Raw genomic sequence first — 14,720 nt, forward strand, 5'->3', positions numbered from 1 at the left:
TTGTGGGTGTGACGCCAAGATTTTGTTCACTCGAAATTTAGTGTCTGCTTTCCACCTTCCGTTGAACTACTGCTGCTGCTGCTGCTACTGCTAATACTAACTGCCACCTGCGCCCAGTACTTGCCAAGTACCAGGCACCGCTGAAAACACGTCGCAGGTCACAACTCTTACTTCCCAAATGATCCTATACTGTCCCCATTCCACAGCTGAGAAAAAGGAAGCCTACAGAAGTAAAGTGACAGGCCCAACGTCTAACAGCTTGTAAGCAGGATCCCAATTCCCTTCTCTGCCTTTCTGGCTCCTCCAGACCTGAGGTCCCTAAGCCTCAATCTGTGTGTTGCAGAGAGTTCTTTTTCTTGGTCCTTCGCATCTCTCCAATGTGTCTGTTTATATACTGTGTCTTTCCGAGTTCTTTCAGAGCCTCTGAGGCAGAGCAGTCGCACAGCGTCACACGAGGTGGCAGTTGCTGCCACAGCCTGCCTCACCTGTCCACTAACAAGCACTCGTGGGTAACAGAGCCCCAGGGTGTGTCAGGAAGGGCTGGGAGGCTGTTCCGGTTCACAGTGGTCCTGGATGTCACACAAAGGACTCTGGACATTGTCTTGTGGGCCGAGGGGAGCCCCTGCTCACCGGTAGGGGCAGGGGACCACAGACCCTGACAGGGGAGCAGAGACAGCCTCAGAAGTAGGTTGCAGCCGAGATGAGGAAAGAGGGATGAGATGGGATCAGTTAGTCCAGAGGACGGAGAAGACCATGACTGGCAGCAGTAGGAAGAAAAGTCTTGATAGGGCAGATGGAACAGGATGTGGCACTGGGTCTGGACAGGTGAAAGGAAGGAGAGTGAGAGGAGAGAGCAGGATGCCAGGGCCTGGCTTCATCAGCTGAATGGGAGAACGTGAGAGGCTACGAAGAAACACCACTCGAGACAGTGTCACATGGATGTGGCCTCCTGGGAAACCCTGAGAGCCCCCAACTGATGGGCGGGGTCCAAGGCAGGTCCTCAGAGGTGGTTCGGGGAACAAGAGGAGAGGGTTAAAGTGTGTGGCTCTTGTAAATTTCATTGGTTCTTCCAGCCAGAGCCACAGTTATAATAACTCTGCCATTTTTGGCAACAAGAGACAATAATCAGAACAGAGAAAAAAACATATTAGAGACTTTAAGACTGAAAATTCTTGGGGTTTGGGTGATTTTGATCACAGAAAAGAGAGAATCTGCCATCTTGGGGGCAAGTGAACCTGTGACCCAGAAGGGGGAGAGGTGGCCCTAAGACTGGGGCAGGGATGCTCAGGCTCCCTTTGTCGGAGGAAACAGTTTTGGACACAGCCCCGTGATTCTCAGATACTTATGTACATTACTCCAAGAGGTAGGAGGAATTCTAGCCTCAGAGTGTTCAGCAGGCTCGCACCTGACAAAGTACGTGCTCAATAAACACCAACATGCATGAAGTTCAATGAGAGAAATACTTGTATCTCCCTGATACACTCACAGATGCCTTAGGGTTTGGACTGTAGCTACTGATCTTTGAAATCACTGGCTCTTTCCTAATGAAGATTTTCAGAAGCTACATGAATTAGTCTAATCTAAGAGTTAAACACAGCTATACTAGAGGCACAACTCCCAAAATCAGTATACAGTTATGTGGAGGAGACTGCTCCCTGACGTGACTGCTATCTGTCCTGGGAGCTGGACCCAGGCCGGAATGGAGGCTGCTTTCTGCAAACCCCCCTTAGACACTATCTGGTCGTAACTGACGCTCATTCTGACATAAATCAGCACGCCTCCCCTACCTCCTGCTATGTGCTGGTTTCTGAAGAGGCTGTTATGCTGACCTGGTCAAGCATGCAAAGTAGTTTTCTGTACCTGGTAGCACTCACATACCCGTCCCCCACGTTACCCCTGACTGGCCCCCACGTTACTTCATATAATTCTTTGGTACCTGTCAAGGGATCCACTTGGTCTTGCAGCCACCGGAGACATGACTTGTATGTAAGTTTCCTTTAATAAACTCTATTAATTCCCAAACTGGAGTGGCCAGCCTCTCTCTTCGGTCTTTCCCTGCCCTCCGCTTACGGAAGCAGAGTTTCAGTCTTAGTCTTTCCCTGGGTCAGCATGCATGAACCACTTGGTAAGTTAATATTAGTCCTCAAGAGAATAAAGTATTCGGTTTAAGTTAACAAACATGAAGCACCCACTCTGGTAGCAACAATTGCTAAGTGCTGGGTACACAGGCAAAGCACCAAAGCTCTCGAAAGTGTTCCTCCTCAGAGGAAAAGTTACTAACTCTGCTCTGTGGCAAGTTAGGTTGATCTCCAAATGATGTGTTTACTGATTAATTCGTTTCAAAGAAGCAGAAAAAATGGTAACAAATCAGTTTTTGGTTACCAGGGTTTATCAGCTTCCAGATCAATTCTAGAGGTTTCCAATGGCATCTTTTTAATGAGTGGGAAATGCTGGCTCTCCATCTACTAGTTGTTAGGCCCTACAGAGTGTCACTTCATACAGTTCCCGAGTGACAGGTCCTTATCGCACTGTGGGAAAGTAGAGAGCTGCAGAGTCCCTACTGGGTGTACCTCCATAGTGTCTGAGGCTGTGCCATTCTGGGCACAAAACCGGACTGTTTGCCATGCTGGCCTCCAGTCAGCGTTCTAGAACACAATGCCCAGGACGGCCTACTGGGGAAGGACAAAAGTGGCAACTCCGATTGCTGATAACTCAGAAATGAGGGTGTTTTGGACAGTGTTCTGCCTAACAAGCACAGAGGTGGGCTAATCTCAAGTGAGGAACAGAGTGAAGAAATAAAATAAAGTCACTCTAGTCAAGCTGCTAAATTACTAAAATTAAGTAGGCTGAGGCATGAGGAAACGATTCTATTCTTGCTTTAACTAGCCTGGGAACTTAAACTTTTGAACTGTGCAGGCCTGCGTCAATGCCTGGATGTACATCAGACCTCCAGAGAGCCCTCTCGTTACCTCCCTGAAGGATGGACATGTCCAGTCCATTATCCAGACCACTGATGCGACCGGACCTCCTGGTGCCCACCCTCCACAGCCCCTGGCATCCATCATCCAGACCACCTGGCAGCTGACTGACAATCATCCTGGACCACTCTGAGGGCTAAGAATGCACTTTTTATTATAAGAACTCTTAACTTTTCTTTCTTCTCCGGAACACTCTGGGGTTTTTGCCTAGTTGTGTTTCCAGTTTGCAAACCCTAAAACCCTTGAACAAATCTTTATCATTCATTTCCAGCAAAGCCTCCAGACTTTGAGTTTGTTCAACACAAGAATCCAGATTCTGGATGATGTCCAGCCAGAACGACTACAGTACTGAGTATTAAGTCTATTTGGCAAACATGTAACTAAAAACATTAAAAGGCATGCCTTGCTGGTATTGAAGAGAGAAACCTAAAGAAAGAAATAATACTGACCTCATTTTACAGTAAACTCTGTTCTTGTCAGTAACTACTTTTAAGATTATGACTGATGCAGAAATTTTTAAGACATCTGTTAAGTGAATATACAGGGATTGGCATTTGTAAGAACTGCAGTTGTGTGTGCATATGTGTGTATGAGTGTGTGTGTGTGTGTGTGTGTGTGTGTGTATACATGCTTTAATTTCAACAAGATGGCTATAGGTGAGCTATTCCACACTGCAAACTGCTTACAAGATGTGTGAACACATTTAAGCACCTCATGCATGCAACACTCACTGGACTAAGTCCACACAGTTTCCCCAGCCACTGTTTCGCACATTTGTTCTCCTCACAGCAAGGGCAGGGTGTACTCTAGGAATTTACAGGAAGCGACATCAATCAACAGTTACTGAGCCTCCCACGTGCCAGCCCTATGAGAGAGCAGCTCAGTCTAGTAAAGAGCTACAAAGTCAAGATCACAAATGAGGAGATATGGAATGAGCCCCCATTTCTAGAAAGCTGTGGGATGCAAAGGAGGGGCACCTGAAGTGAAGGTAGGTGGAGTTGGGGTTTAGGGGTGTCACTCCTAACGTAGTTAGGCTGGTGAGAAGGGTGGTGTGATGGTTAACTGTGTGTCAACTTGCCTGGGCCATGGGATACCAAGATCTGTGGTCTACAAAGACCTTCTGGCAGCAGGGTAGAGCAGCTGGGAGGCACACAGGAAGTGGGCTGAGAGGCTGGAGTAGCAGGGCTCACACGCCCCAGACACAGTGGCAGCAGGGATGGCCCGAGGTGACAGGTTGTCAACAGCATTAAAGAGTTAGGAGGGACACAACTTGGTGACTGAGTAGAGATGGAGGTAAATGAGGAATCCGAGGTGACTTTCTACACTTTGAACTAGGACGGTGGGGTGGACGGTAACAGTAATTCACCAACAGCCAGAACTTTGTAATAGTCCAGTTTAAGTGACTAAGATGCCCTTATCCTCAAGCACCCTTTGAATAATATAAATTAAATTATAATTGGAGAGATGTTTTATAAGATTCTCTGAAAACTGACCCGATGAGACCAGCAACATCTGCTTAAAAAACGGATGGCTTCTCACTATCTGCGTGGGCCACGGGCCAACCCCACTGTGTCCTGCCTGTCAGTCTCCTTCAGAAGAGGTTCCAACCTCAGGGCCCACGCTCCGGCTCCTTCTCACGTTTGCTGTTTCTCAAATACAACATGCACTATTCTTGCTGGCTGGAAGCCTCATCTCCCTTGGACGATGGGCTAAGTTCATACTCGTTTTTCAAGACCTAGGTCAAATGTCACCTTCTTAAAGAAGCCTTCCCCAAGTCCCCAGGCAGATTGCACAGTTCCTCTTCTCAGTGTCCTTGTATTTTGAACGCCCCACACCACAGTTCTCATCACGTACTATAGTAACGGTTTCCTTAACTTATCCATGAGCTCCATGAGAACAAACACACCATTCTCATTCCTCCTTCTATTCCCAGGACCTACCAAACAGGAGGCACGGGTGCTTGCAGAGCCGAACCGAGTGTCTATGAGGTCATCCCCGACAGACAGCATGTTCAGTTATGGGCCTGTGAGACACCCTGAGGAGGGAACCACCGAGTTGTTCTGCTAAACCGCCTCTTTCACAGGCTAAGTGGCTCATTCTGTCTCGTATAACCTCAGCAAAATGACAGATTACCTCATGAAACACATCTTTGGGTTGCCCTCAAAGTCAAAATCATAAATGTCAATGCAGTGAAGTCACACGCAGGTCTACCAGCTGACGTGGTGCGCTTCCCTGCCTTCCCTTGTGCTCATGCCATCCCCCCACCTGGGATGCCCATCCCTCTCCACTTGCCCTAAATCATAAGCATCCTTCGATCCCCACCTACCCCCACCCCGTGCTCCCAAAGGCATCCTCCAGTCAATCACCCCAGCCTAAAACGTCAGCACTTGGCTGAGTCACTTACCACCTTGCAATCAATTTTCATGTCATGTTTCACAATATTTATTTCAATATTGTTATCAACTTTACCCAAAGCTGTATCTTCGATTGGTAACCAGGTACACTCCTTGAGAGCAGTGGTTCATCAGCGCAGATCACAAGGGTCCTGGGGTACAACCGGGCCACGCGACCTCCCACCCTCGGGCCGGCCATCCTGATTCTGGGGTACAACCTGGCCATGCAACCTCCTGCCCTCGGGCAGGTCATCCAGATTCTGGGGTACAACTGGGCCATGCTACCTCCCACCCTTGGACAGGGCATCCTGACTAAAGGACGAGAACATAAAAACCCAATTCATTTCTCAGGTGACCAGTCAGGCAGTTCCAAGTGTGAACTTACAAATGCTGAAGGGAGGAAAAGGACCCCGAGCTCGTAGGAGCGGATCATCAGCTGGGTGCCGTTTTTCTCTAACGCTCCCCAGGCGGCCTTGGACAGATTTGCGCTGCAGGGACAAAGGCAGAAGGAGGCGACTCAGCGAGGCATTTCAGTGCGGGTTAAACTTTCACAGCTGCAAGAACATCGGTCAACAACATAGATAGCCACAATCATGTTCATTCAGCTTCTGGCAGACTTGTGCGTTTTGGAAAATAGAATGTAAATCCTGCTGTACTACGATTCTTAAGATTTATCTAATTGCTAATTTATGATCGCTTCACCCTCATCTGCATTTTCCAGAGGGCAGCTATTAAAATAATTATCCTTCCTAAGAAAGGTTTCTTTTCCCCCCTGTCCAAAATGCTTTTTCTTTTCATGACCCTGGTGTAGCTAGGATGTTGGTTTTGTTGTGTATAAACGTAGTATTTAAGAGAAAACTACGTCAATATAATCTTACATGGTAGTATCCTAAGCTTTGTAGTTTTTGCCCTTTGTTTTTGGCTAGATAGTGCTCATTTCTACTTTCAATCTAAAGAAAAGCTCTGAGGGCAGTAGATTCAGATTTGTATCCATAAAGAAATGGTGCACTTAGTGTCATGTTTTACACACAAAGAGTTGTGGATGTGGCTAAAAATCACACGATGCAGCGGGAGACAGGAGACTGGAACTCATCAGATGGGAGGTACCAAGATGTTATCGGACGCTCAGGAGTGAAGATGACTAAGCTCTGAGGCATCGTCTTTAGAGATTCTCTCTTCGGCAGCAAATCAGGCTGAGAACGCTCCTCCACTACCTACCTAATGTAAACCCACTGTAAACAAGTTTCTTTCCAGTTAGGTTCACCCGAATTCAATTTCATTTTTTGAATGTGGAGTATAACCCCCGCTATGAGACCCTGAGAGCCTGATGTCATAGATAACCAAATATTTCAAGATTCATTCACTGAGGCATCGAGTTTTCTTCTGAACTAAATGCAGGAGCTAGTGTCGTGGGAATTGGAGAGTCAAAGAAAAACAGTTACCAAGTAAGGTGAAAAGAATGATATCTGTTCCAGGTTCCATGGGAACAGACACGAAGGATGACAGAAATCAGAGCTAAGGAAACTCTTAAAGAACTTAAACTAACTTGAAAAAAGAAGCTGCATTTATAGACCTCCCTGCCTTCTTTCACGGACTACACTGAGGAGAGGGCCTCTTCGATGCCACTCAGGAACATCAAGGTCTGTGATGTGTCACAAAGATATGCCCTCGATGACAGCTTCCTTTCAGGTCTCTCACCTGTTAATAAAATAAAGTGACCTTTGGGCAAAGACACCTGTCTCATTGCAAAACCAACCAGTGAGCGTGAGGTGGACGCAGTCTTTTTACAAATATTTCCCCCATTTTTCTAGATTATCACCTTCCTGATAACTACCCTGACTTGTCAGCATCTTATCGCCACAGGCCAGACGTGATTTCCAGAAGGGTTGCCCTCATTCCACTTTGGCAATCAAGTGTTATTATGACTCTCGGAGTGAATGTTTTCTTTCAAGTCCAAGGTGACAGCTTCCTTTCAGGTCTCTCACCTGTTAGTAAAATGAGGTGACCTTTGGGCAAAGATACTGGTCAAATTGCGAAACCAACCAGTGAGCGTGAGTCTTCCCACAAATATTTTTCCCATTTTCTAGATTATCAGCTTCCTGATAACTACCCTGACTTGTCAGCATCTTATCGCCACAGGCCAGAGGTGCTTTCCAGAAGGGTTGCTCTCATTCCCTCCTCACTAGTGCCGTTTTCCTCAACATTCCAAGACCTGAGGGCTAATTCCAAAATATAGATCAATGGAGCCCATGGGAACACTTCTTGAGATGGTTTCCTCCAATCCCTTTGTATTTAGCTTCTAATAGAACTCGAAGGAGCTGGAACCTTAAACTCTCACCTTAACAATGAGACTAAAAGTTACCTGTAGGTGAATCAGTAACACACGTTGAAAGAGCATCTTTAATGGTGTTTCACACTCTGAAAACCCTTTGGATCGGAGGTTCCCGGGACAGCCAGTACATGGGGTCCAACTTCCAAACTCTGACCCCGCTGGCTGAGTGTGGGGGGTGAGAACGGGCACCTCCAAGAGGCCAGCAGAAGCACAGCTGTCCTTGGTGAGGCAGTGACACCAGAGCTGCTCACAAGTTCTTTTGTTCCCGAAACTCCAAAGGAGCTCTAGTTTCTTGTCTCCTCCACTCAAGACCTCTGGCCACTACTTGTCCTGGCTTCTAGTGGTGGCCACTGTCAGGTTCACGCCCAGTTCCACCATATTCCCCATGTTTCCTGCTGGACTGAGCTGCGCCCCCTACCGCCTTTCCCAGTGCTGTGGTTTATTTTGTTGTTGCTTCTGGATGTTGAACGATGCTTTATCGCCGAAGAAGGTTGGGGTGTTTAGTTTATTTTGCGTTCTTTGTGGTATGGAACAAGTCTGTAAGCTGGAGAATTCCAGAGGGTAGGATTCTGGATGTATGAAGTTGCAATGTCCACCAGAAAGTCTGCCCAAGCCACTAAGAAAGTAATGGTGGGTAAAACAGTGGCTTGTGGTGGATGGAAGTGTGTGTGGCAGCCATGGTTCAACCAGAGAAAAGAACTACTAGCGGGGTACGTATGTGTGTGTGCATGCTCACACACGTGTGTAGTATGTATACAAAGATAAGTGTTTACAGGAATCTGATGTCACCTAACTGTGGAAGCCAGTAAGGCAGGCTCTGTAACGCCACTGTCTTCGTCCTGGTGCTGGAGCTTGAAGTCTGCGGGGCTGGCAGGGGCCAGGGAAGGATGCAAATAAAGCTGGAGAGCAACACGCTAGAACCACCAGCAACTAGCTGAAGCCACATGGCTTCGTACAGACGAAAACCATGTCATTTCAGGCTGCTTCTGGCATTGGGCATGTAGGGGTCCTGCAGAAGCTGGGCCGCTTCGCCACAGAGCTATACACACACACCTGGCGAGGCCCAGGGCTTAGAGAAGCTGAAGCAGGACCCGGGGGAGTCCGCAAAGTGACCACGCGTGCGTTGTAACAATGGCCGCTGCTCCATATCCGCCTCCACAGCTCCACAAGAATCTCCTCTGGGCCCACCTTCACCGAAAACATACAAGAAAGGGGATTCTGGAAAACGTGGGTTTTCCCTAGGCACGTGGAAGCCTAGGCAAAATGGACACTGCAAAACCCCCAGTGGGGTGTTTTTGCCTGAGCCCCCAGCTAAGTTGACCAAAGGTCAGTTATTCAAACGGGCAGTTCACAGGCCACTTAACAAGGAGCTTAACCGGTGGCAGATTTCTGTCATAGCCATGCGGTGTTATTACACACCTGATCTCAGTCATGGAAATTTTGCCCCAAAGATTAAGCCTTTAGGAGTCAATTTAAGCTAATAATGTATCATAAGAAGTTCCTAAAAGAAAGCACACATGCCATCTAGGGTATACAGAGAAGGAAGGCAAGCCAATGTTGAGAAAAGATCCCTGAACCCCAAATCGGGAGAGGGGATTTTGTCCCGGCTTCCTCACTAAGTGTGACACCCTACGGCACTCTTCTTCCCAGGTCTTAGTTTCCTGTCTCTAGACTGAGGGGTTTTAGCCGATGAGGCCAAACACCCCTTTCCAGGCTACAGTCTACAATGACTAGGGACAGCCATACTCACATCTAACTGGATGGCTCCCCTCCACCTCTGTATGCCAACCACAAAGACAAAACCCACAGTTTTCACTGGGAACTCACCACTGAGGAGTGTTTATTGGAATGTTCATGATAGTGCGTTGGGGGAAACAGCCATGCAAGAAAGGAGAGAGAAGCAATGAAAGTGGTCTCTGGGCCAAATCCTGCAACATGGATCTTTAATTAAAAGTCTAAAATTTGGTAACACAGTATTGTTATCTGCCACCTCCAGCCCTGGACTGAGCACCTGTTTGAGTGGCTGATAGAGTTCACTTTGAAGGTTTTGTTAGAAGGTGCACAAATCCCCATGGATGACTGCTGTTAAGGGAACATGTGTCCAGCGATAAAACATTTTTTTCCATCACTGGTATTTAATCTGGGCAGCAGCTGCACAAAGTGTTGAGAGATGACTAACAGACTCAGCTTCTCGCCACCCATCCTAGAGGACGAGGGGTGGGGGTCGGGAGCAGACATTTCCACAGACAGATGCAATAAACAGAATGTTGACTGTGGATGTGAAAGAAGACGAACACTGAGCAGCTGGGGTGGCGAGGAAGGAAATGAGTAACTAGCTAACGCTGCTGTCACCCGCGCCCTAGAACTCCACAGCCTGTCTCTCTCTCTCTCTCGCTCTCTCTCTCTCTCTCTCTCTCTCTCACACACACACACACTGACATTATAAGTTACTGCCCATTTCGCATTTGCTGTAGGTTTTCTTGTACAGCGCTTGGGCTCTGTTTCTTTTGATGCACTGAAAAAAAGCTTCACAAATAATGTGGAAAGATATTCTCACTGTAAAAGATTCAAGTTATACACAGGTACACACAAAATTATAATCTCTAAGTTTGATGGATTCTGTTAAATTTCCCTCTAAAACAATCTTTCCTGTTTAGACTATCACCGATGGGTAAGAGACTCTCCTCTTGGATCTTTGAGAACAGCAGGTAGATAGTGTCTATGAAAATATCTGCTAACAGGCAAAATACAGCTCATTTCAACTGAACTTCTCTGATTACAAATGGTGCTCAGGATTTTTAACCATATTTACTGGATCATCTATGTTTCTTAATTCTGGTGAATTATCCATTTTAAAATTATGTTATTTGTCTTTTTTACTGATATGCAGTGTGCATCAATTTCCTATTGCTGCTCTAACAAACTGCCACAAATTTAGTGGCTTAAAACACCACCAATTTTTTATGTTACACTTCTGGAGAGCAGAACTCTAAAATGGCTCAGCCATTAAAAAGAATGAAATCTTACCATGTGCAACAACATGGATGGACCTAGACGGTATTAATTAGGCTGAGTGAAATAAGTCAGAAAAAGACAAATACCGTATGATTCCACTTATATGTGGAATCTAAAGAATAAACGAACGAACAAAACAGAAACAGACCTTACAGATACAGAGAACAAACTGATGGTTGCCAGATGAGGGGCGGGGTTGGGAGGCTGGGTGACAAAGACAAAGGAATTAAGTACCGATTGGTAGTTACAAAATAGCCAAGGGGATGTAAAGTACAGCACAGGGAATACAGTGAGTAATACCAGTAGTCCTTATTCTTCTAGGCCAGTGGCTCTCAACTGGGGGCGATCTTTGCCCTGAGGGGCCAATTAGCAATGTCTGGGGACGTTTTTTTCATTGTCACAACTGGAGGGTGGAATGCGACTGGCTGGTGTTTGGTGGGTAGAGGTCAGGATGCTGCCCAACCTCCAACAACGTACAAGACAGTCTTCATAACAAAGAATGGCCTGGCCCCAAATGTCATTGGTGCTGAGGTTGAGAAGTCCTGCTCTAGACCTCTCTGCTGCCCTGACAGGGTATTGTCCACCTTCTTCGCGTCTCCCTTTCCTGGCTTTCTCTCCACGTGACTATTCAGCTTCTCTCTCACTTGCTATCCTTCCCACCCTGTACCACCTAAATTTACGCTCCGTCCTTGGCTCAGTTCCGTCTTCTCTTCCTTGGGGACTTTTCCGCTCACCAAGTGTAACCACTACTTTGAAAGGATGACTCCCAGACTTCTCCTGCTTTGAATGCTCATCAAATTTCCAAATGAGCATTTCCAAACACAAGCTGGATTTCTCTGTTAGGATGTCACACTGTCACCTCAAACCCAATACTCCAGAAAGTGAACCTATCGGGATGCCTTCCCCTCTGAAAACCAGCTCTCTCCTGAATTCCTTCTGCCCACAGTCTCATTCAGGCAGGCTCAGAAATCCCAGGCGTTTTCGACTTGTCTGCTCCGTGGGCAACTATGGACAACTAGGCACCAAGCTGTTTTATCCCTGTAACGTCCTTTCTATTTCCAATAAGGTCTCCCTCGTTCAGTCTTTTTCACCCTAGACTCTAGATCCAAATGGGTTGCCCTCTCTGGTTTCTCATTCTACATCTTCCTCCAGTGGTTCTCAGTAGCACTGCGTCCTTTCTATTTTAGCACACACAAAATAAATGCACAGCCTGGCACTTAGGACCCTCTACAGTCTGATCAAATGAATGCTTTTCAATCCTATCTTCCATTATGCCTTTTCCTGACCTACTTTTAATTTTCACTGAACTGATTTACTGACTACCTCCACGTCTTGCAGACATCATCTCCTCGTCCACATGCCTCCCCCCTACCTGCTCCTGTGGGTATCTGAGCCCTTTCCTCCTCCACAAACCCTGTTTTCTTTCAAGACGCTGTCTGGCTGTTCCAGCCCACAGGTGTCTCCCAAGTGAATCCTGTAGATGTTATGCAGGCAAGAAACATCTCATTAATTCACGAAAGGAGACTAATAAGCAAAGGCTTAGAAGATACAGTTTATCAAAATGATTTGCTCATTATCGTTAGGGAATTGAAAACTTTAAAGTCACGAAACCTAGAGAAAACATCTAGTGATTGACGATCAAGTACGAAGGCACAGAAGGGCAGTGGCTAGGAGCAGAATCTGAGCTCGCACGCATTTTATCAGTTAGTGCTAACGTTGCAGAGCCTCCATGTGGTAAGGTACCTGCCTCATAAAGGTGATGTGAGGACCATATAAGGTAAGGTGCGGAGAGTCCTTGGCATGTAAATGATGCTTAATACTAGTAGGTGTCAGCTATTACCATCACCAATACTTTGCTAAATTGGTGGGAGGGTGACTCTGGTCCTTCTCTCTGGTGTGAGTCACCAAGCAATGGATTCTCCAGAGGCAGGTCCATCCAGGCTTCCTGATCCTAGAAAGCGTTGGTGGTAGGTGGGTCTACAATGATTCACCAGATTGCTTCACTGATTTCACAATCCTTGCACAAGTCCCCACAGCAGAAATATAGTGAGCTTCTATTTTCTACAGAAAGTCAAAAGGATTTTGGTTCCCTTGACACAGATATACGCCCTCATTTTTAATATAGATATGAGTGATAAAGTGCCAGGAATTTAACAGCAGGGTTAAAATTAAACCTATTCTGCAGATGTCCAACAATCAAGTCAGATTACGTACCAAAGGGGATGCAACGTGTCAGCTGTGTTTGGGGGCCGGTATTAAGTTTTATAGATACAGTGTGTTAACAAAGAAATGCCAGCAGGAAAAGAAAAAAGGAAAATGATAACGACATGTTTTCCCACAGATAGTCGAGAGCAGAAAACAACAGGAGGTCTGATACTTGGGGGTGTGGGATTTTGCAAGTAACAATTCTGACAAATCACCAAATAAATTCTGAGAAATCTATCTGCAATCTGGCTTTGTTCCTCAGTCACAGGCAGATTACGGCCCCAAGCATACTCTTTCCAATCCACACTGAATCTGGACGGCTAGCTTTCATTGCAGGGCACAGTCCAGCCTCGCTGACAACCTCCCCTTTAAAAGGACCCATCTATACTTGATCCCACAAATGGAATTACACGGCTTTAGAAGCCATCCCATCAGCATCCTGAATCCAAAATGACAAAAAATACTGTCAAGCAGGATCAAGAGTTGCTTTGCAATCATATCAGGTCAAAACCAGTACTGAGAACACCCTATCAAAGAATTTCAGTACATATTCAACAGTAACCAATGAGATAACTGAAAACTGCTTAGTCCTTCCGTTTCTACTGATATGTTTGTTCCACTATTTTGGTCCATCTCCTATGGTGGACAGGCAATATGAAAACTTGAAAAGCTTTCAATAACAAAACTATGAAATGCTTGTTAGAATGGGCCCTGGGAGATTACTTCTTATAATGTGTTTTTTTTTAAACTTGGAGAGTCCTTTGTACGAAAGAAACAGTAAAGCAGACAGAAGGCGAGTATCTCTAAGTAAACCAGAACGGTGCCTTCTTCCCCTATCCACTGATGCAGTGGGCTCTGGATGAGGTTTCCAGAATTCCTGAAATGCCAAGGAAAATGGCAGGAAAAGCACTGATTTATCCCAACCCCTGGCCACGTACATGGGCAAACAGCCTGGAGAGCTGAAGGAACTGTCTAGAAGCAAAGGTGTGGTTGCAGACAGCGGACGGTTTGTATAGCCAGGAACACTGAAAGGTCCAATGTATAGCCGATATCTGGTCAATTTACCTTAGAGACCTTGAAAGGCTTTTTGAAGAAGAATGCTCCCCTGATCCTCCCCAAAACCTGTGAAGGAGGTGCCTTGCCTTTGTTTCCCTGGGTCCCACAGAGGCGTGGCCTGCTGGGGACCATGTTCGTCCTTTCGGAGCCTCACTGCAAACAGCAAGTGTTGGTGCTGCACAACCGACAGTGTTTCCACCAAGACCTCCCGAGACAGCTCAAGGAGCAACCTGCCTGGGGTTAGTGGCCAGCTCCGCAGGCCTGCTGGCGTCTGTAACTCTGCTAGACAGCGTCTGCTCACAGCTTGTTGGGTGACTGGATTCCTCCCGCCCCACTCTAGCCTGCTCTTGAGTCCTTCACATTCTTCTGTAAAAAACGTCTCTGTGTGAACGCCCCTCTGCTTTTCCATTCCACTGCCACCGGACAGTCCGTCCGGAATTTCACATCGTTCCCTCAGTAGGGCTTTCTGCTTCCATGCTTTAGTTCCTCTAACCCATCCCATAAGCCAACTCCAGAAAGAGTATATGACTTGGAGGAAACAAAACATCAGAGCTCAATTTCCACGTCAGCCATTTACTAGATGAGCAGCCTCAACTCTGTCTCTGTTTGTACCGTCTGTTTCTACAGTCATAAACTAGGTATTGTAATATCTGTCCTGTTTAGATTGCACAGAGCCCATGACAGCATTATCATAAAAACTACGTCAATTATAAAGTCTTGAACCATAGGCATTATCAGTCG

At 46.5% G+C, this 14,720-nt stretch overlaps 1 protein-coding gene across 4 annotated transcripts in view; it reads right to left on the reverse strand.

Moving 5' to 3' along the window:
• Positions 1–14,720, reverse strand: part of TDP1 (tyrosyl-DNA phosphodiesterase 1) — a 76,950-nt gene that overhangs the window by 25,602 nt on the left and 36,628 nt on the right. For all 4 annotated transcript variants that reach the window (XM_033109607.1, XM_033109608.1, XM_033109606.1 and 1 more), the window contains exon 13: positions 5,757–5,859. In XM_033109607.1, the coding sequence (XP_032965498.1) occupies positions 5,757–5,859 (103 nt within the window). The remainder of the gene's footprint in view (positions 1–5,756; positions 5,860–14,720) is intronic.

The sequence above is a fragment of the Rhinolophus ferrumequinum genome, chromosome 6, assembly GCF_004115265.2.
Source record: "Rhinolophus ferrumequinum isolate MPI-CBG mRhiFer1 chromosome 6, mRhiFer1_v1.p, whole genome shotgun sequence".
In the NCBI taxonomy this organism is placed as follows: domain Eukaryota; kingdom Metazoa; phylum Chordata; class Mammalia; order Chiroptera; family Rhinolophidae; genus Rhinolophus; species Rhinolophus ferrumequinum.